Genomic DNA, 21,629 nt, shown 5'->3' on the forward strand with positions numbered 1-21,629 from the left:
AAATCCCCTTCTTCCGCTTCCTGGATCACTTATAAACATATTGTATGTAGACATTAATGCTGCAAGGAGATGTTGCATAATTTGTCCTTTTTCTAATGTTGTTTTTGAAGAAAATAGCTGATACGTGGGTCCCCATGGGTGATACATCTCCATGCCAGGGGTCCCATGTACTCTACAAATCGAAGAGTGTACATGGTATGCTCTAACTGGAGCATGCCTGCAAGCACGCTCTAGCTAGCGCATGCCTGCCAGGCATGCACTAACTAGTGCATACATGCCATGTACACGCTAACTGAAGCGTGCATCTAGTGCATAAGGGATAGGGAGTTGTCTGCATCAGGAAGCGTGTACATGGCATGTATGCGCTAGTAAGTGCATGCTTGAGTATCAATTACATGAATTTAGTAGATTGCGCCCCTATCGAAAACCAACTAAGATACCTGAAAAGCTTCCATTGGCCCTTTAAGAAGGAGGACTAACTTATGCGTCTGACCTAAAACATTCGAATATTGCACATACCCAGAATTTTCAGAGTCAAAACAAAAAAAAATGTGATGGGTCATTCCATGGGGGTTCGACATACTTTTGCAAGTGATCTCTCCGATTTCGATGAAACTTTGCGAGCTTGTTGGCTATGGTCTGAAACCCCCCAAAACCAATTTTGAGCAAAAAATACCGATTTTTGAAAAAGTTATGGCTTGCGTTAGAAATTTTGATTTTCGTTGCAGACCTTTTTTGAAAACGCTGTAGTTTCTTCCAAAATGAAGCTACAGAGCTCATTCTGGGCGCATTCGAAAGGTATTGAATTGGACTTTAAGCCTATTGCAACATTTTGACAAAAATTTTCAAATTTGACAAAAATTGAACAAAGTCAAAATTTTGAACACAATTTTCTCAAAACAAGTATTTTTGATATTTTTTCTTTTTTGATATGTTATAGTCCATACTTAAGTCTAGCCACCCTCAAAATTTGGTTGGAAAAAATTCATAAACAAGGAAGAAAAACGGTTTTTAGTGTTGCGATTCGGCAAATTTTCGCTAGTTGGAGTGGTGTGGAGAGGAGCATGATGAATATTTGAGACCACAGGTTCTCGATCTTGAACTTGTAGTGTCACTCGGAACAGTTATTTGGGGTGCTGAACCGACAAATAAGGTCTATTTTCGTTTTCGAAATTCTCAGGGGCGGATCAAGAGGGGTGACTTTTCAAACATCAGGATTTTTCGATGTTGCAACGCGATTTCTATGTTTTCAGGGGCGGAGATAACGAATCTTGAACGGTATTGGATGCAAGTTAGCTCTAAAGCTGATCTAACGTATCGTCAAAACATAAAAATGTGCAAATAGATGATCAAAAAGCCCCCAAATGTGAACATCTTTGGCTCATTGCAAAAAGTAAAGCTAGTGTTGTTACCTACACCCCTGTTAACATAAGAATCAACTTCGACATCCAAACATCTCGAATTCGGAAAAGTCACTCCCATTGACGCACCCCGTTGTTGAGATTACCAGGGGCGAGGTGAGCCAAAGGTAGTGACTTATCCAAGTTTGGATATTTTGACAATACGTTGGATCAGCTTTGGAGCTAACTTGCATTCAAGATGATTCAAGATTAGTTGTCTCCGCTCCCAAAAATATAAAAAACGATATGCAACATCCAAAAATCCTGATTTTTTTAAAAGTCAACCCTCTTGATCCGCCCCTGGTAAGCCCAATAACAGGGTGCGTCAATGAGGGTTACTTTTCCAAATTCGAGATGTTTGGATGTCGCATGTTAATTCTTATGTTTACAGGGGTGCAGGTAACAACGCTGGCTTAACTTTTTGCAATGGCCAAAGATGTTCACATTAGGGGGCTTTTTGATCATCTATTTGCACATTTTTTTGTTTTGACGATACGTTGGATCAGCTTTAGAGCTTACTTGCATCCAACACCGTTCAAGATTCGTTATCTCCGCCCCTGAAAACATAGAAATCGCGTTGCAACATCCAAAAATCATGATTTTTTTGAAAAGTCACCCCTCTTGATCCGCCCCTGAGAATTTCGAAAACGAAAATTGACCTTATTTTTAGGTTCAGCACCCCAGATAACTGTTCCGAGTGACACTACAAGTTCAAGATCGAGAACCTGCGGTCTCAAAATATGCATCATGCTCTTCTTCACACCATTCCAACTAGCGAAAATTTGCCGAATCGCAACACTCAAAACCGTTTTCTTCCTTGTTTATGAATTTTTTCCAACCAAATTTTGAAGGTTGCTAGACTTAAGTATGGACTATAACATATCAAAAAAGAAAAAATATCAAAAATACTACTTTTGAGAAAATTGTGTTCAAAATTTTGACTTTGTTCAATTTTTGTCAAATTTGAAAATTTTTGTCAAAATGTTGCAAAAGGCTTAAAGTCCAATTCAATACCTTTCGAATGCGCCCAGAATGAGCTCTGTAGCTTCATTTTGGAAGAAACTACAGCGTTTTCAAAAAAGGTCTGCAACGAAAATCAAAATTTCTGACGCAAGCCATAACTTTTTCAAAAATTGGTATTTTTTGCTCAAAATTGGTTTGGGGGGGTTTCAGACCATAGCCAACAAGCTCGCAAAGTTTCATCGAAATCGGAGAGATCACTTGCAAAAGTATGTCGAACCCCCATGGAATGACCCTGATACAAGGGTCCCCACCTTCCCTTGTGCGTGAAAATGCATGAATCTATGCAAATCCACGCACAATTTCATGCACGACGGCACACAAGTTTAAAATCATGCATCACCACGTACAAAATGGTACATAAACATTTAGTGTGTGGAACAGTTATTTCTGACAACGTAAACAACAGCACGACGGTTCGTTTGATAAATTTTATAAACTCGGGAGGGATGGTTTCAAAACGCGAGTGACTGTCGTTTGACGAACATGAGTACTGAATGTCGTGAGATTGAGTGGGGTGATCATGCTGTTAAGGGGGGACATCACTCCAAAATGATCAAAAATTGCAATTTTTTTTATTCGTTAATATTATAGATCATTCTTTTCTGCGTCGTATGGCGAAAACCGCATTCCGGAATTCAAAAAATTGCAGTTTTAGGAGGTTGTGGGCCGCAGACATGCATAGGGGATAAGCCCAGTTTCCCCAACTTTGATCGCGTTTTTCTCGGAACATGAAATTGCAAACGGTTGCAGGCCTCTAGGCCGCAGTTTTTGAGCTACAGCGGAGAGATTTATCATGGAAGCTCCTACGACATGCTGCTATGGTGGGTAGCAAAATAATTTGCATTGGTCAATTTTTATTATTTTTTTAACGTTTAAAATTGAACAATTTTGACCAAAAAAATTGAACAAATTTTTTTTGGTATGTAACAAATACAACTTAAAATGATTTTTTAAATGTGATTGAGGTACCCACCATAGCCAGACATCTCAGGAAGGCTGTCACCAAATTTCGTTGTTCTACGTCAAACCGTTTGGCGTCCAGCGCTGCAACAGTGCGAAATGGTCTAACCTAACATTTAAAAATGTGTTTTCAGCGAAAGCGCTGTAAGGGAAGGTGGGGACCCATGTATCACTTTTTTTTGTTTTGAGTGTCAAAATTTTGGTTTTGGGCATAAACTTAATGTTTTGGGTCAGAAGCGTGAGTTAATCTTCCTTCTACAAGGGCCAACTGAATTTGTTCATGTATCTCATCTGGTTTTGCAAAGAAGCGCAATCTACTAAATTCGTGTATTTGATACATGGGACCCCATACCTGGGGTCCCATGTATCACCCATGGGGACCCATGTATCACAGCTATTTTCTTCAAAACTAACTTTTAAAAAAGGACAAATTATGCAACATTTCCTTGCAGCATTAATTTCTACAATATGTTTATAAGTTTGACCGAGTTTGACCATTCCTAAGGTAAGTTGAGGTCAAAGAGAGAAGGTGAAGATTCATGTATCACAAGTGGGGACCCATGTATCACAGGTGGGGACCCATGTATCACTCAATTTTTGGTATTTGTTTAATGGCAAAATGTAACTAAACTGTAACACCTGTCGCCTGTCACTCTATTATAAAATTGCAATGATTACAGCACAGGCATTAAAACAGGAAAATTTCCGTGATTAATTGCCCTCCAACATGAAATTTGAGTGATGCATGGGACCCCAAAAAATGTGATACATCGGTCCCCACTTGTCGGAGCACTGGACATTGCGGTGTACTGCCAGAACCTATGCTCGGATGTTGCTGTTCGGCACTGCTAATTGTTGTCAAAGCCCTTCCGCACACTCCCACATCAAAAAATTGCGACCATGTTCCACAGCAGGAAGCTGATGAAAGATGTTTGAAGAAATTTCTTTTTTACTTTCCCTCAGTTTTGGGGACCAAAATTTTCACTTAGTCACGCCGCCATGCTTGTTGGAGATGCAAGGTCACATCCTTCCATAAAATGAAGCTCTCTAGATAGTGTTTCGATTCCGCACCACGTGACTCGCCTCGCGGGCGAAACTGAAATTAAATACGCCGTGATACATGGGACCCCGTGATACATGGGTCCCCACCTTCCCTTACTGCCCTGGCAGATTGACTTTCTGTTGTTTTGTACTTTATCTGTTGAAATATGAACAATTTATCTCTTTCCGTTAAGTTTTTATGACGTTTTTACAAAAGCACTGTTTTTGGAGTGATGTCCCCCCTTAACTGAATCAGGTTTGACAAGAAGTCTTTTCTATCGGTTACTTTGAATAAAGCGCATGCGCAGTTTGAAATTTTTGAATTTCTCGTAATCACAACAGTTGGTACTGGCACGGTCCAATACACAGCTATAGCCATATGAAATATATTTTAAATTTTTTGTTATTAAAATCTTGTGAATTCAATTTTAAATTATCAGTTACCAGTTATAAAAATGGGAACACCTTGCAATGCGATTAGCATTGGAATTTTTTTTTCATGAGCTCCGAAATTTGGTGAAATTTGCTCACACTAGCGCCCCGCCCCTAGGGGGCAACATATGGTGCAAGTTCGGACCGGATCCCAGATGGTGAAATTCAGGTCCTGCAGGAACCTCTGATTTTTACCCCCTTCTCAATGAAGTGGAGGGTAGGCTGTTTCAAAAAAAATAGATTTTCCGGGTAAGTCGATTTTTTGATGCATCTAGGTCCCGTATAGACACATGCAAAGTTTGAGCGAAATCGGACAACGTTTACCCACCGCGCAACGCGATAAACGATTTGGCGCCGGCAGGGGGCACCCCCACCTCCTGCACCTTGCGGTCGCTGCCGCAGCGCCATCTGGAATCGGAACTCGCTGAAACGTTCAGGCAATATTGCGGTGGGTTGCCTGGACCAGCTTGCGTGGTTGGAACCGCAACCCTACCGGGTACCACTGCTCTACAGCGACGTAGGGGCCTAACGTGGTTTTCGAGGGGGGGGAGGGGTTAAAGCACAAGCGACATCGAAAACATGATGTGGCCTGTCAAGCCTGGCCTAGTGACTAACGATTCCACCATTCCAAACCATAAGCGGTCGGAAACCAGCGGCACGGCTAGCGCGAGACGAGTCGCTGCCGCCTGGCCCGGCCCGGCCGCCCGTTCAAAGCGCGCGCGCTCCGCCGCTCGCCCGGCGCGCCTCGCCACGGCACGGCTCTCCAGCTTCCGCTCCGGCGCGCGCGCGGTTTGAACGCTCCGACACGCGTTCTCGTGGCCAGCACCGTCTTGTGTTGACGTTTCTATGGCTACGCGTTGGGTCAGAGATCAGGGAAGGGGGTGGGGAAAGGGGAGGCTGCTGCTGGGCGATGGGCGAACCGATGCCAGCGACAGGTGGACGTCACCGCTGGCTGCGGCGAGTGCGGCGCTCGCTCCGCAGTGACAGTCTGTCAGTCGGCGCGATGGACGTGTCAACAACGTTCGATAGCGTGTTTAGATTTCGTTACAATGTTTTCCCGCCGCACTGTCTGCCGACGGGCGTGGATGTCATGCGCGTGGTGTTTTTTAATATGCATGACTTGGATCATCGGATGAGTTTGAATGAGAGTGCACGTTGTGTCGGCAAGATGTTGCGCGTGCGATGGCTGGAAGAGAACCGTGCCTCCATGTCCTTGAATGCTGTCGTCACCAAGATCAAGAAGGTGCACGACACATTCTGTAAAGTGCGCAGGGACGAAAGTCGCCCTTGCTACCATGGTCGCCTGGACGCGTTCAAGAGTGACATGAACGCGGTTTTTGACATCGGGGCCAAAGACAGCGTGGGTGTCGTGCCCGCGCGCGCGGTGAAGCGCCAGGCCTTGCGTCAGAGCGGCGAAGTGAAAAAGCGCCAGCGCAAGTGCCAGGACAACACACCGCAGGCCGCAGGTCAGTACAGTGTAGCGCGCAGACGCACAGCACAGTGGGCCAGAGGACCGGTGAGGCGGCCAAAACTCGAGACGCGTTTTGAGCTCCAGAGTCGATAAACAGGCCTCGAACCGAACGACGAACGTGTGACCCCACCAATCGATTGCTCTCCGGACACGGGATCCATTGGCGGGGTCACACGTTCGGTTCGAGGCCTGTTTAGCGACTCTGGAGCTCAACGCGTCTCGAGTTTTGGCCGCCTCTACCGGTCTTCTGGCCCACTGCGAGACGGGGAAGCGGAAAAGGGGGGGGGGTATTATTTAATTTAACGCAACGTTTTCTTTGCTAGGGGATGTAGTCAAGGTCGAGGTCGAGGTGTATGACTCCGATCCTGACCCCGAATTCCTCCCTGGGACTTCCCTCTCTGCGGTGCCGTCCTCCGTCTGCACCAACCTGGACCGAGGGAAGGTGTCCTCGCGGGCTGCGTTCCGCACCCTGGCTGCGAAGGCCGCAGAGGATGGGGACGAGCACTGCTTGAGTCACACCACCCTGTGGCGGCGAAGGAGGGAAGAGCGCTCTGAGGCTGCAAACACCATCCGAGCCACTTTTGCCCCCAAGGGCCCGCAGACCGTTCACTGGGACGGCATAAAAGTGCCTCGTTTGGACGGAAAACGTGGTGCCAACGGGAAGAAGGAGCTCGTCGAGAGGCTGCCTGTTGTTGTGTCTGGTTCGTTGCTCTCGTCTAAATTTCACCCTAAACTCTTTGCCTATTCGGGCTTTTACCGTTTAGTCTTTTCGTTTCAGGGTCAGATGGTAATGAGCAGCTACTGAGTGCCGATGTTTTGCCAGACGGCACCGGCGAGGCTCAGGCAACGGCAGTCATGACTCAACTTGAGTGCTGGAAGTGTGGCGAAAAGGTGACTGTTGCCTGCGCCGACACAACGTCGTCAATCACTGGTCCACACAATGGTGCCATAGTTATCCTGGAGGAGAAACTAGGGAAGATTCTAATTTACACTGCGTGTCGTCACCATCTTTTGGAGACGATTCCAAAGCATGTGTTTCACAAAACAGTGGAGCCCTCCACTTCTCCTGATTTGGGACCTCTTTGTACCAGCTTTATGAACAAGTGGAATTCTATGGACCACACGAACTATCTGCCTGCTACTCAGGACTCAGAGTGCAAAGAATTTTTACCAGATGACAAAATATTAGAAATTCTGAATTTTGCAAAAAATACACTGAAGGTACATTATTTTGATTTTTTTGTGACTACTGGTCTGGTAATAGTAAATTTTATACTGTCATTCTCTTCTTCCAGCGTCCATTGATTCGCTGTGACTATAAATACCTTCTTGAGTTGGTCGTTATTTTCCTGGGAGAGGTCCCTCCTACGCAGCCAAACGGTGTGCACTTCCGATCACCTATGGCTCTGTCGTCCGCCAGATTCATGGGAAGGATAATTTATTGTCTCAGTATGCACATGTTTGCCCTAACAGGTTTGTAATCTTTCCTTTTAGTTCAATAAATTTCTTTCGCATTATTTATGAATGAACTATAACTCTGCTTTCACATTACAGGAGAATTTCAAGTGACGCCCGCCACTCTGACAAAATTACGAAACTTCAACTTGTTCCATGTAATGAACTATCTAGAACCATGGTTCAGTGCCACAAATGGTATCGAGGCCCCTCTCAACGACCTGAGGCTTTTGCATAATATCATCGAACACGCGGAAGTGAACGTGCTGTGTTCAAAAGTGGCCCGTGAAGCTTTTGTGAACCATCTGTGGTATTTGTCTCCACACTGTGTGCCCTTTGCTCTCTTTGATGACCGGGTTGGTCATGAGACGAAGAGGGCAATGGTTGCTAACCTGACTAAGAAAGTGAAGGAGGCAAAAAGGGCCAACAAGAGTAAGAAGAGTAAGAAGAGTAAGAAGAAAAGCAGGGGAATTCCCGACAGGCCTCCCATGCGCTACCTGGCTGGGGAGAAAACGCCGGTGTCCCGTCTTCGGCAGCTGAGACTTCCACAGTTCGTTAATGAGCACAGCATGCTATTTTTCTCAGCTTTTGGTTTGGAAACCTCCTTTTTAACCAAAGACCCCCAAGAATGGGAAAGTGACCCTGTATTCAAGGAGAACCAAAGCAAACTGCGGAACGTGCAAGTTGTCAATGACACAGCAGAGCGCTCTGTCGCTCTGTGCAAGAACTTCAATGGGGAACTGACGCGAGACGAAAAGGACTTCCAAAATTTGTTACTGGTAAGAAAAAAAAAACATTTAATGATTCGTGCTCTCTATTACCCTAACACACGTGTTTTTATTTTCTTTATAGGTTCAAAAGAAAGTGAAGTCGGAGGAGCAAGACAACTCGCTGCGAGTCACGTACTTTTGTCCCAAATTAGAAGAGTAAAGCAAGTGGGTTCCAATCAATAAATAAAGAGCAGTGATTTTGTTATAAAAATACCTAATGACATTCCCTCCACACACATCTATTACACACTCTTTAGATCACACATTCATTGGAACCAGACGGTGCTGGCCACGAGAACGCGTGTCGGAGCGTTCAAACCGCGCGCGCGCCGGAGCGGAAGCTGGAGAGCCGTGCCGTGGCGAGGCGCGCCGGGCGAGCGGCGGAGCGCGCGCGCTTTGAACGGGCGGCCGGGCCGGGCCACACTGTTAAAAAAATCCATCTTAATTTTAAGAAACTTTTTTATGAAGCAGTTTACAAAGACTTTTTGCTAGTAAAAGTAATAAACTTTTTCTTCTTAAAAGTAAGAATTAAATTTGAAAAGTAATAATCTGTTTCTTAAAAGTTGTTTTTGCATTTAAAAAGAATTTAATAAAGAGCAGGTAAAAATTGAACGCCTTATGTACGTAATGAGTTATTCATTGTATGGTAGTAGTCGATTTCACTGCCGAAATCGCTTGGAAGCGTGGTTCAACCTCGGTCTCGAACCCGGAATTCCGGATTACCGCACCGCGACGCTACCAACTGCGCCACGAGTGAGCTCTGCGAGGCGGGCTCTAGGATGTGGATGACTCCAAGCCTCTCGGCGGAGACTCCGCTAGGCAGTGGAAGCGCTCATCCCAGGGCCTCCAAACACGACTTCACATGACCAAGATCATCCAAATTTGTTCTTTACGTACACTGGTAGTGAAGCGTCCAATGATCACAATTTTAACTGGCAGGATGAGAATCAAATATGAAAAGTCATGGTAATTTTGAATTTTAAGAAACAAATTATTGCATTTGGTAAACAGTCTCAAATTTAATGAACCTGTTTTTTAATTTTAATAAAGTTTCTGAAACTTACCAATATTTTCATTACTTGTCAGAAATGTTTTGGGAAATGTAAGAAATTTTCTTAAACTTCACAAACCTTTATGAGTTTTCATATCCTTACAAAAGGTTATTAAAATTAAGATGTCATTATGTATTAAATTTAAGAATTTTTTTAACAGTGCAGGCGGCAGCGACTCGTCTCGCGCTAGCCGTGCCGCTGGTTTCCGACCGCTTATGGTTTGGAATGGTGGAATCGTTAGTCACTAGGCCAGGCTTGACAGGCCACATCATGTTTTCGATGTCGCTTGTGCTTTAACCCCTCCCCCCCCTCGAAAACCACGTTAGGCCCCTACGTCGCTGTAGAGCAGTGGTACCCGGTAGGGTTGCGGTTCCAACCACGCAAGCTGGTCCAGGCAACCCACCGCAATATTGCCTGAACGTTTCAGCGAGTTCCGATTCCAGATGGCGCTGCGGCAGCGACCGCAAGGTGCAGGAGGTGGGGGTGCCCCCTGCCGGCGCCAAATCGTTTATCGCGTTGCGCGGTGGGTAAACGTTGTCCGATTTCGCTCAAACTTTGCATGTGTCTATACGGGACCTAGATGCATCAAAAAATCGACTTACCCGGAAAATCTATTTTTTTTGAAACAGCCTAGTGGAGGGCCGCCAATATCACCAGTATCATTGATAAAGCTGCTACGTGGGACCGCTTCCGATGACGTCTCGCCTGCCCCGTGTGTTTCTCACGATTAAGTGGAACACAAGGACCACCTCTATCATCGATAGAGCTCCTACGTGGCGCCTTTTTTAAAAACTGTCTGGTCTGGGCCGCGGGCATAGCTTGCAGTCACTGATTCCGTAATCATGAAGGAGGCCGCTCTTGTGCTCGTGCTGCTCGTTGGCAGCGCGCAGCCGTCTGCTCTACACTTGCGCGAGGTACGTGACAACCGACGCCCAAAACTGTGAATGGACGCTGCACGGTAAAAACGGTTCCTCGTTTCTCCAGGAACTCACTCCTTGGAAATCGCGAATGCCTTTGCTATACACTGTAAAAAATGTGTTCGTAAATTTGCAAACAATTCATGGGTAATTTCGTTGCACGCATTATTTGTTGGCTGAGCGATAGCGAAGCCCGTTACTCCAGTGGGGTTAAACAAGGTACGTTTACGCCAGACCGCGTCTTGTCGTAGGGTAAAGTGCCGAACATGGATCGGGGTACCAATCATGGATCATTTTTGTTAGCGAGCCCGTACTGCCAAACCAATCGACCAATTTAATTTTTTCGAAGTTTTTCATTAAGTCTAGACCTTTAACTTTCAGAATCACGCGCGGGGGCGCTGATCAATCTTACCGTTACCTTCACAGTATGCAAGTGAAAAGGTGCCTCTGAAAAGGGGTCCGAAAATGGCCTGGTTTCAGGTTAGGGTAGGAGCCAAAATTCAAACCGTTATTAAAAAGAATCCGTTCATCAGAAATGTTTTAAAAAATTTTCGTGGCACCTTCAGAGTGTACCTTTTTAAAATTTAGGTGACCGGAAGTTATCGGATCGCCCCTGTCAAAACGCGAGGGGGGGTGATCCATGTTTGGGTCTGACCCAAACATGGATCACTAAAATCAGTGAAATTTCAAAGCCCTGTAAATTTCAAAGTATTTGTTATTAAATGTACAGTTCCTGGGAAAAGGTTGTCTTTGTGGAAATCTTGAAGTGTGTCGAAGAAAATTTAGGTCATCGCTTGTTTGAGCGGAACTATAAGACATTTCTAAAAAGTGATCCATGTTTGGTAACCTTACCCTAACAGGCTTCGCGATGTCTCGCTGCCTGTTCCTCCAATCCGCGCCTGGCGCACCTACCTTGGCCTGCGGCGCTGGCCTGCGTTCGGCAGGCTGGCTTGTCCATCGTCGGTTACTTCTAACTAGTTGCATGCTGGGAGGCTCCACCCCCTAGACCCCCCTCATTCTAAATAGTGTTGCTTCATCTACAGAAAACACGATCCTGACCTTTGTAACTTCTTAACTTGTCGAGGCTGGGGGGCCACGCCCTTCAGACCCCCCTTTCTTCAAGACAGAAGGCATCGGCCTGCAGAAGACTAGATTTTTCCCCGTTTTTAGGTGTTTTTCGGCTATAAAAACTGAACCAGTTGAGCTAGGATAGTGAAATTTCGCGTGTGCCGAGCCAAGGGCATGCCTAAGAAGTGCCAAATCTCACCGAGATCGGCCGAGCCGATCAGGAGGAGTAGGGTGGACAGACACACAAACACAGTCAGAAAAAACTTTGCAACCCCACTGGAGTAACCGGCTTCGCTATCGCTCCGCCAAAAACTTTCTCTGTCTGCGCGTGTGTGTGTGTGTGTGTGTGTGTGTGTGCGCGCTCGCGCGCGCGTGTGTGTTTGTGTGCACTACTGGGTGATTCTACGCCAACTGAGTCAGTCACAAAACGGCATGGTCTCGGATCGGGACGAAACTTACGCAAATCGTAGGCCTAAGTAGTGGGATGACTACCTCCAAAAGCGTTTGGCCGAAAAATATCTAGAAGCCGAGATAGTGAGAGGATAAATATGGTGCCAGGACAGCGACACGGATACAGTTTTTCGCTCGCAGTTTCGGTACTATCCATCGCATCGAGAAACCAAGTATAACGTTGGAAAGAGGAGAAAATTTAACAAACAGTACTTCCTTTACTTTCTTTTAAAAAGTAAAAATAGTGTTTGTTTCCAAATAACCTTACCTTTGATTTATCGTAGAAAGTTACACACTAAATGTCATGGGACTTTTTTTGTCCCACGAATTATGCAATTTTAAGGGGGGACCCTGGTGAAACTTTCAAGTAGGCTTCAAAATAATCCCAGGAAGTTGAAACTTTGCTTAATTATTAGGTTCATTATGGTGAGTTCCCAAAACAAAATTCAATCCAAAATGTTGAACGGTCTCTGAGAAAAGTGGCTTTTTAGTGTTTTTTGGAGCGTTGGGGAAAAATCTTCCTGCGTCTTTCATTGGGACGGAAAGTCTTGAAAATTTTTTTGGGTTATCCTAAAGATGTATAGAAGAGATTTTAGTGACGGAATTTTCAAATTCAACTTCTGTCCTGAGATATGAGTTTTCAAATTTTAACATTAAAAACAAGTGATATTTTTCCCTTTTTTTCAAACTTTTAGGTGTGTTTTAAAAAAAGTAGGGCTGATATCAAGATTCCGTCACTAAAATTTGACGACAAGTCATCAATGAATAGAGTCCATGCAAGACGACTCATGTAGGTGTCAACCAGGAACGCAGGAAGTCTTTCTACGACAAAATTTTTTGACGACTGAGCAAAGCTGTGAAGTTGAGCGTAGAAGCCAACGACAAACTGATCTCAATGCTATTTCCTTCCAAATGATAAAGAAACTACCCACTTAGCTTAAAGGTGTTCAACCTGTTGAATCTGAAACCTTCTATGCACATTTTTACCTATGAACTTTAAAAATACTATTTTTTGGAATTTTGGCGATTTTTTCACCAGGGTCCCCCCTTAAGCACATCCGACGATGATACAATTTTGATCCCGTCTGCTGGGCCATGGCGACACATTTTGTCCGACGCCCGCTGCAAATTGTACTTTCACTAGACAATTTGTCCCGTCTGGCGGACACAAAATTGCATCACCACCGGATGTGCTTAAAATTTCATCATTCATGGGACAAAAAAAGTCCCATGCCATTTAGTGTGTAGTTGCACCACCAAATTTGCTGGGAAACGTCTTAAAAAATTCCCCGTGAAACAAAGATAAGAGAAAGATCAACCACAAAAAGTACTATTTCTCGTTCACGAGATATCTGCATTTAACCATCTTGAAGTAGCGTTGCGAGTTCACTGAGAATGAAAAAGTCATGATCAATACCCAATTTTGGGCGAGGTTTTTTTTCTCACCCAAATTTGGGCGAGGAAAGTTTCCTCACCCAATTTGGGCGAGGAAAGCTTCCTCGCCCAATTTTGGGTGAGGAAGGGTGTATCAGCTCCCTATATAGCTCCATTGTATTATGACCCAAATTTGGGTGAGGAAAGTTTCCTCACCCAAATTTGGGTAATGAAGAATTCCTCACCCAAAATTTTAGTCATGATCATGACTCTTTCATTCTCAGTGTTCAAGCTCGCGCGGCGGACGAGGTATGAGAAATCCTGCGGCACACTGAGTTGTTTACAACCGTTGCATTTGTGATTTTGACCGCATCCACACTCTAAATGTCTTACAATGAAATTTGACCTATTTTATTCGTATGTTACAATGAATTCGGTGCAAGCATAATACGAATCAATATTCCTTCGTAATACGAATCTTTTTAGCTACTTCATTGTAAGATACAAAGAAAAACCTTCGTTATACAAAGAAAAACCACCTTCGTATTTTGCTTGCGCCATCTCCTTCGTAACATGGGAAATTTCTTCCTAAGACATTTAGAGTGCACAGCTATGTCCGCCTAAAACACTCTTCCTTGCACGTTTCGTACGTCACTTAGTATTGTGGCTCAAAATGTACGCTTTGCTCTAATTCGGGTCACCTGGCGACGTCGGGCGACGTGCCTAGTAATGCGCGCGCCGCGCGCCGCAGGATGCTTTGACCGTCTGCGGGGGTGTTGCGGGGCGAGGGGTGCTCCATAAGAAAGCATTAGCCATACCAACCGCTGTCATTGAAACGCGCCGCACAGGTTTTGAAGGGAACAGTGTTCTTTGCAATATTTATACTCCGACGTACAAACATTCAAAGTTTTCAGCCTACGTGTGTAAATGTCTTTGCTATCGCTAATCGACCAGCGAAAACATCTTCCGGTGGAGTCCAACGAACGCTTCTTAAAGTGTCCAGTGTGAGAACTACTCCCACACAATGTGATCTTCACTTTCGATAAATCAGTGTGAAAACGAGGCCTTTCTCCAGTTGAATTCCTGATTTGGGATTCGTACTTGAAATTATTCAAATGCGCTGTATCTGTGTTTGGGCTCATTGCTGGTTTGTGGTCCGAAGGTTCCGGCGAAGCTCTCGGATGAAAGCGACGACGCAATCTACCGTCTGCCAGACGGCTTCATTTTCGGTGCAGGCTCTTCGAGCTACCAAGTGGAGGGAGCGTGGCAGGAGGACGGTAAGGACTTGAGGTAGAAATACATCACTGGAGTATCCTGTCTGTGATCTGAACCACTAATCTCGAAGCAAAAGAACGGTGGGTCGACCCATATTCAGGGAACACGGGAACTCGAGGCTTCGGACCTTTGTGAATTAAAGTACATTTTCTGGGCTAAAGGCGTACCACACGAAATGTTGATGTGCTTTTATTGTGCATAACTATGGCCACATTTGTGAATTCGGAAGCTATGTACAATCTACCCACACGGAAAATAGACGTCTAAAAGACGTATATTAGACGTCTATTTGTAGATGGAAATGAGTCTAATAGAGGTCTTTTGACGTCTACATGTAGATCATCTACACATAATCTAATGGTCGAATTTGCGACGTCTATTAGACGTCTATTACTTTTCCTCTAGTAGACGTCTGCAGATAGATTTAGAATCGACGGACTCAAGAATAGCCCCTGTATACCAAGTAGCGCACAATGAAGGTATCAACGGTCAAAACGCGAGTCGGGTTCCCGCGTGGGAAAGTAGTAGCATCTAGATCGAATAGGGCAGTTCCGAGGGGGTATGTGCTCTCTGAACCTGTGTACCGACTATTACGCTATTACGCTCTATTACGCCACAAATTAATCGGAATTTAGATAAAAACGGCCTAAAACACACCAAAATTGATAAAATTTTGACAATTTTGGCTATTACGCGACTATTACGCGTATTATTACGCGTGCTATTACAGATAGAGTGAACCGACTATTACGCGAGTGCATACCCCCTCGGGCAGTTCGTACCTGATGTGGGGATTTCGAGGGCCGAGCAAGGGAACGCTGCCGGTACGGCACTACCATCTCTTGCCACATCCAAAAAATTGTATGGTCCTCACGCTCAAAGAGCGTTTCTATTAATGGGACTCTTCAAAGGAAATGAGAACGGCGTAGAGACTATAAGAGAACTGGCTCACGGAGTCGTCACCGCGAGCGGGCAGACGTGCTTTGCGCGTGGCGCGCTCTCGTGGCAGTTAGGAGAAGCTTATCCGTCTAGTACCTTATCTAAAGAGTAGAAAGACATCTTTCTACTTTGAAGACCAAGATCTCACCCACTACGCTATGAGCTGACGTAAGAAGTTGGGACGGAAATTAATCTATATGGCGTCTGCATAAAGTCTATCATTGTGCATCTATAGATAGTCTACATGTGATATATTTTTAGACGTCCATGTTTCAACGGCCTTAGCTGTCTTCATGAAATCTACCGTGTGGACATCTGCAGATAGACCTTTGCTAGATATCAGGTAGATCTGTCCTATGAGTCCTTAGATGAACTTCGACAAGAAAGATCATCTATAGACGTCTGCAGTTGCATCTATAGTTAGACATAGACGTATTAGAGGCGCGTTAGATCCTTTATAGACCGTCTACTTCAGTCCATAGATCTCTATAGACACTAAAGATCATCTATAGATTGTCTAAATTTGTCTATAGACGTAGATAGACTTTTGAAGACCACATCTAGACGGTCTAGCTTAATCTATAGACGTCTATTTTCCGTGTGGGTAATACCCAAATGAGGAACAGTATTTCCATATTGTGCTGAGGTATTTCTGAAATTGTGCCTAATATCTGTGCAAATTTGTACATTTTTTTAATTATGATCAAATATGGCAATGGACAAAAAGTCTGCAAGGATTTGATCCAGGAAGCGGAAGAAGGGGTTAAGGCATCGAGTTGATTCCGTGACCTCTTATCTGTCTATCAAGTAAACATAAAGCGAAAATTTGGTGCAAAAATAAGTGTGGTGAGACAAGTCCCATCCTCTTGCATCTATTTTTAGATGACATTCCCCATCTGTTCTCCCACCTGCAAGGTTTAGGCCCTTCAAAAGTGCACGGCTTCCCACACGGAAAATAGACGTCTATAGATTAAGCTAGACCGTCTAGATGTGGTCTTCAAAAGTCTATCTACGTCTATAGACAAATTTAGACAATCTATAGATGATCTTTAGTGTCTATAGAGATCTATGGACTGAAGTAGACGGTCTATAAAGGATCTAACGCGCCTCTAATACGTCTATGTCTAACTATAGATGCAACTGCAGACGTCTATAGATGATCTTTCTTGTCGAAGTTCATCTAAGGACTCATAGGACAGATCTACCTGATATCTAGCAAAGGTCTATCTGCAGATGTCCACACGGTAGATTTCATGAAGACAGCTAAGGCCGTTGAAACATGGACGTCTAAAAATATATCACATGTAGACTATCTATAGATGCACAATGATAGACTTTATGCAGACGCCATATAGATTAATTTCCGTCCCAACTTCTTACGTCAGCTCATAGCGTAGTGGGTGAGATCTTGGTCTTCAAAGTAGAAAGATGTCTTTCTACTCTTTAGATAAGGTACTAGACGGATAAGCTTCTCCTAACTGCCACGAGAGCGCGCCACGCGCAAAGCACGTCTGCCCGCTCGCGGTGACGACTCCGTGAGCCAGTTCTCTTATAGTCTCTACGCCGTTCTCATTTCCTTTGAAGAGTCCCATTAATAGAAACGCTCTTTGAGCGTGAGGACCATACAATTTTTTGGATGTGGCAAGAGATGGTAGTGCCGTACCGGCAGCGTTCCCTTGCTCGGCCCTCGAAATCCCCACATCAGGTACGAACTGCCCGAGGGGGTATGCACTCGCGTAATAGTCGGTTCACTCTATCTGTAATAGCACGCGTAATAATACGCGTAATAGTCGCGTAATAGCCAAAATTGTCAAAATTTTATCAATTTTGGTGTGTTTTAGGCCGTTTTTATCTAAATTCCGATTAATTTGTGGCGTAATAGAGCGTAATAGCGTAATAGTCGGTACACAGGTTCAGAGAGCACATACCCCCTCGGAACTGCCCTATTCGATCTAGATGCTACTACTTTCCCACGCGGGAACCCGACTCGCGTTTTGACCGTTGATACCTTCATTGTGCGCTACTTGGTATACAGGGGCTATTCTTGAGTCCGTCGATTCTAAATCTATCTGCAGACGTCTACTAGAGGAAAAGTAATAGACGTCTAATAGACGTCGCAAATTCGACCATTAGATTATGTGTAGATGATCTACATGTAGACGTCAAAAGACCTCTATTAGACTCATTTCCATCTACAAATAGACGTCTAATATACGTCTTTTAGACGTCTATTTTCCGTGTGGGTTCAACTCGACTTATACCCTTCGACCGCTTCCTGAATCATTTAGGCCTAGCGTGGAGGTTCCCTGTCGCAAGCTTAGCGTCAGGCATAATTATTGTATCTCTTTCCTTTTCAAAACAGTTTCTCAATGAAAAAGGCGTCACCAGTTACCACCCCGCCATTTTGTGTTCTACAGTGATTCAGGGACCGTGTGTTAGGACACTTTCCCTCTTCGTGTCGGAATACTGCCACCTGATTCTTCTTCTTGCAGGGAAGGGAGTCAGTCAAATCGACTACTACTTTCACAGTCAGGCAGGGCGGCTGAATGGCGACGTAGCAGACGACTCGTATCACAAGTACAAGGAGGACGTCCGTATGCTGAAGGAACTCAAGGTACAGAAACAGTGCAGGTCTACGCCACGCCAGCATGAATAAGTCATGATCATGACTAAAATTTTGGGCGAGGAAGTCTTTATCACTCAAATTTGGATGAGAAAAGTTTCCTCACCCAAATTTGGGTGGGTCTAATACCATGGATCCATGTAGGTAGCTGATACACCCTTCCTCACCCAAATTTGGGCCAGGAAACAATCCTCTCCCAAATTTGGGTCATTAAGTACACCTCGCCCAAAACTGGGATATTGATCATGACTTTTTCATTCTCAGTGCCGTAGAAGGCTTCGGGTAGCCGTGCAAGCGTAGACAATCCACGCCTGTCCTGTCGTTCGCAACTAACGTGCCGGATTGTTGCAAGGCATCGACAACCAAACAACGTGATCGCGAGTTCAGACATTTAGAGCATTATAGACAGGCCCTGTAGACCGGGAAGGATTCCTGATAATTGCATGTCGAAAGGCGATTTGTGCTACCAACTGGCAACAGGCGGTTCTAGACTAATTCGACCCCGCTGAAAACGATGCTCCTTGTAATCATTAACTGGTTTGGTTGTGATAAAAGTCAGCTTTAGAGTGACATTGGCGTCCCGGTTCTAGCGCTTCTAGCGTTTGACTAAAATGTGCCTTGAGGCGCTCTGAAAGTTGATGCAACTGACAGAGGTGATTGCTCTCAGTTGCACCCCAGAATTAGGGTGTAACTTCCTTCGCAAACATAGCAGCTTTATGTGTATCACAATCCAGTTCGTAGATTGAATTTGCAGGTGTAGCTACCACTATGCCTACACCTGCGTGACCCACTCTGCCACTCGGCTGGGTGGTGCGGGCGAATTCAAGTGCTTACTCGGCATCACCTAAGCGAATCACGATAAGGAAACCTGACGACGTTGGTGGTCAACTGTCAAAGCTTTCGGATTCCTGTGGGCGTAAGAAGTATGGCCTTCGTGTGCAAGTGTGCGCCTGTAGATGCATACGGAGTACTTCAGTTACGAAGACAGTTTGCGGTGCGCATTGCATCTCCCTGATGAAATTACAAGCAAGCCATTGCCGATTTAAAATATAGAAGCGTGCTATTAAAGTACAGTGGATCAAACAAATTTCTGTTTTATTTCAGGTCAATGCGTACCGGTTTTCGCTGTCTTAGTCACGTTTATTACCAACAGGAGAACCAGAAAACGCAAATGAGGCCGGTGTTCGATACTACAAGAACCTCATCCAAGAACTGCTAGATAACAACATAACTCCTATTGTACGTTATCGTGAAAGCGGGTAATGTGGACCACCAGTGGGTAACGTGGACCACCCCCAAAACTCTGATAGGTGATGCCGCCTACCTGTGGCGTGGAAAACCGTTTCGGCCACCAGCATCCGAACTTGTGTATTGCTTGGCTCGAACTCATCAATTAGAAGAATTTCAGGAGCGGTCCACATTACCCACTGGTCGTCCATATTACCCGCATTTATTGCACATCTTTCTAAATGGTGAAGCTGGCTCTGACATGAGAGATTAATGTTCAAATTGTTGCATGTTTGCAGGTGACGCTGTATCACTTGGAGCACCCACAAATCTTCGAAGATCGCTTTCAAGGATGGCTGGGCTATGACATGGTCGGATATTTCGAAAAATATGCGAAGTTCGCTTTTCAGACATTTGGTGATAAGGTATGCGTGAACGTCTTTCTATCTTAGGGGTGGGACACCTTGCATTGCAACCCTTGTTCTCTCACGGTCACAGTTTTCAACTTCCTAACCATTCTTTGTTCGAGGTCATGGTTACACTTTCCCGTCTGTAACTAGCAGGTGTCCGCCACACCTTGTCTGGAGACATTCTTCGCCACGTTGCGTCAGTTCCTCATCCACGCCTGGCCAGGCGCGGATCTGGACGTCCGTCCTGGGGGGGGGGCAAACCTACTTTCAGGGGCCGCCGGACGAAGACAAGCACGGCAACGAGGGTTGCCTTCCTATCAGGAGGTTCTGCAGGTCCTTTTTTAAATCAATTTTTAACACGATTGAATGTATTAAAGGAGTGGAAAATGTAAATTGTTTGCGAGCGAAGCAAGCTCAGAAAATTTGCGGTTTTAAGGATCTTTTGGTGCTTAACGTGTGCGAGCGAAGCGAGCTTCAGAAAATTTGCGGTTTTTAGGGCTTTATAGGGTGGCAAACGTTATTTGTTTGCGAGCGAAGCGAGCTCAGAAAATTTGCGCTTCTTAGGACTTTTTAGAGTGTCAAACGCGTAATTTGTTTGCAAGCGAAGTGAGCTCTAAAAACATTTGCGGTTCTTACGACTTTCCAGGGTGGCCAGCGTTTGTTTGCGAGCTGAGAAAATTTGCGGTTCTTAAAGATATTAAGGTTGGTAAAAGTAAATTGTTTGCGAGCGAAGCGAGCTGAGAAAATTTTGCAGTTCTACCAGTTCCACTAGTCAATGACAGGGCAAAATGCGCGATTTTTTTTCAGCATGCCTTAGCTTCTGGGGGGGGCAAAACACCCTTTGCCCCCCCCGTGTATCCGCGCCTGCGCCTGGCGTTTTCACCGCCTTTTATCCACCTTGGCTCGAGGCACCACTCTCATTCCAGGAACGTCAAGTTACATTCGTTGCGGCGCGAAACGTGACGCGTTGGTTTGAATACTGGGAATACTGTATCGCATTGGTGTCAATGGGAATCAGGTGCACGTGCGTCCAGCGGGCCCGATAAGGCCTGCATTCAAATTGAATCGATTGTGACAGCACTCGAACGTAGTGCACGGTAAAAAAGAATTTCGCTGGTTTAGCGAAATTTCGTTAAACCAGCAAAAATTTTTTCGTCATTTGCACTGAGATTCCAAACGCTATGAGTATAGCACGTGTTGTGCAATGCAGCTGATGAATCGAACCATACGTGCAACACGATAGCCATAATGCACCTTACCTGCAATGCGTTCCGAAAATGCCCTATGCTAACGCATGGGAATGAGGAGGTATTGCACTTCACGTGCAATGCTTTCGCATTGCACCAATTGACGCTCAAACGCTACGTGTAGTATACACGTAGCGTTTGGATTCTCAGTGTGGGAACTAAGTAATTTTTTCGCTGAAAGAGGTAACTTTTGTTCGCTTACAAAAATTCGCTGTTGAAGCGAACAATTTCGACTGATTTAACGAAAAATTTTAGCTAAGCCTGTTACATGCATCACCTCTTAGATACAGCGAAATCTTGTTCACTGCCAGGATGTTCGCTACTTACAGCGAACGCGTTTCGCTGACATAATGACCTTCAGTTTGATGGCAAGTTCCAAAAAGATAATCAGTTGATTATTTCGAGTGTCGGCGACCTCGCAATTGGAGTACTTATTGTAAACATGGCTTTATCCTGGCGGGGATCGAGCCCGCAACCTCTTTGTTAGCTTTCCTA

At 44.9% G+C, this 21,629-nt stretch overlaps 1 protein-coding gene and 1 pseudogene across 1 annotated transcript; both read left to right on the plus strand.

Moving 5' to 3' along the window:
* Positions 1 to 5,775: 5,775 nt before the first annotated feature.
* LOC117642402 lies at positions 5,776 to 8,775 on the plus strand. The gene is made up of 6 exons (XM_034380568.1): positions 5,776 to 6,322; positions 6,651 to 7,028; positions 7,106 to 7,548; positions 7,623 to 7,800; positions 7,882 to 8,561; positions 8,635 to 8,775. Exons 1-6 carry the CDS (start codon positions 5,779 to 5,781, stop codon positions 8,710 to 8,712), a joined length of 2,301 nt encoding a protein of 766 aa, XP_034236459.1. The 5' UTR covers positions 5,776 to 5,778; the 3' UTR covers positions 8,713 to 8,775.
* A 1,545-nt stretch (positions 8,776 to 10,320) lies between these two features.
* LOC117642412 overlaps positions 10,321 to 21,629 on the plus strand; it is a 31,580-nt pseudogene continuing 20,271 nt past the window's right edge.

The sequence above is a fragment of the Thrips palmi genome, unplaced genomic scaffold (genome assembly GCF_012932325.1).
Source record: "Thrips palmi isolate BJ-2018 unplaced genomic scaffold, TpBJ-2018v1 HiC_scaffold_16, whole genome shotgun sequence".
NCBI lineage: Eukaryota > Metazoa > Arthropoda > Insecta > Thysanoptera > Thripidae > Thrips > Thrips palmi.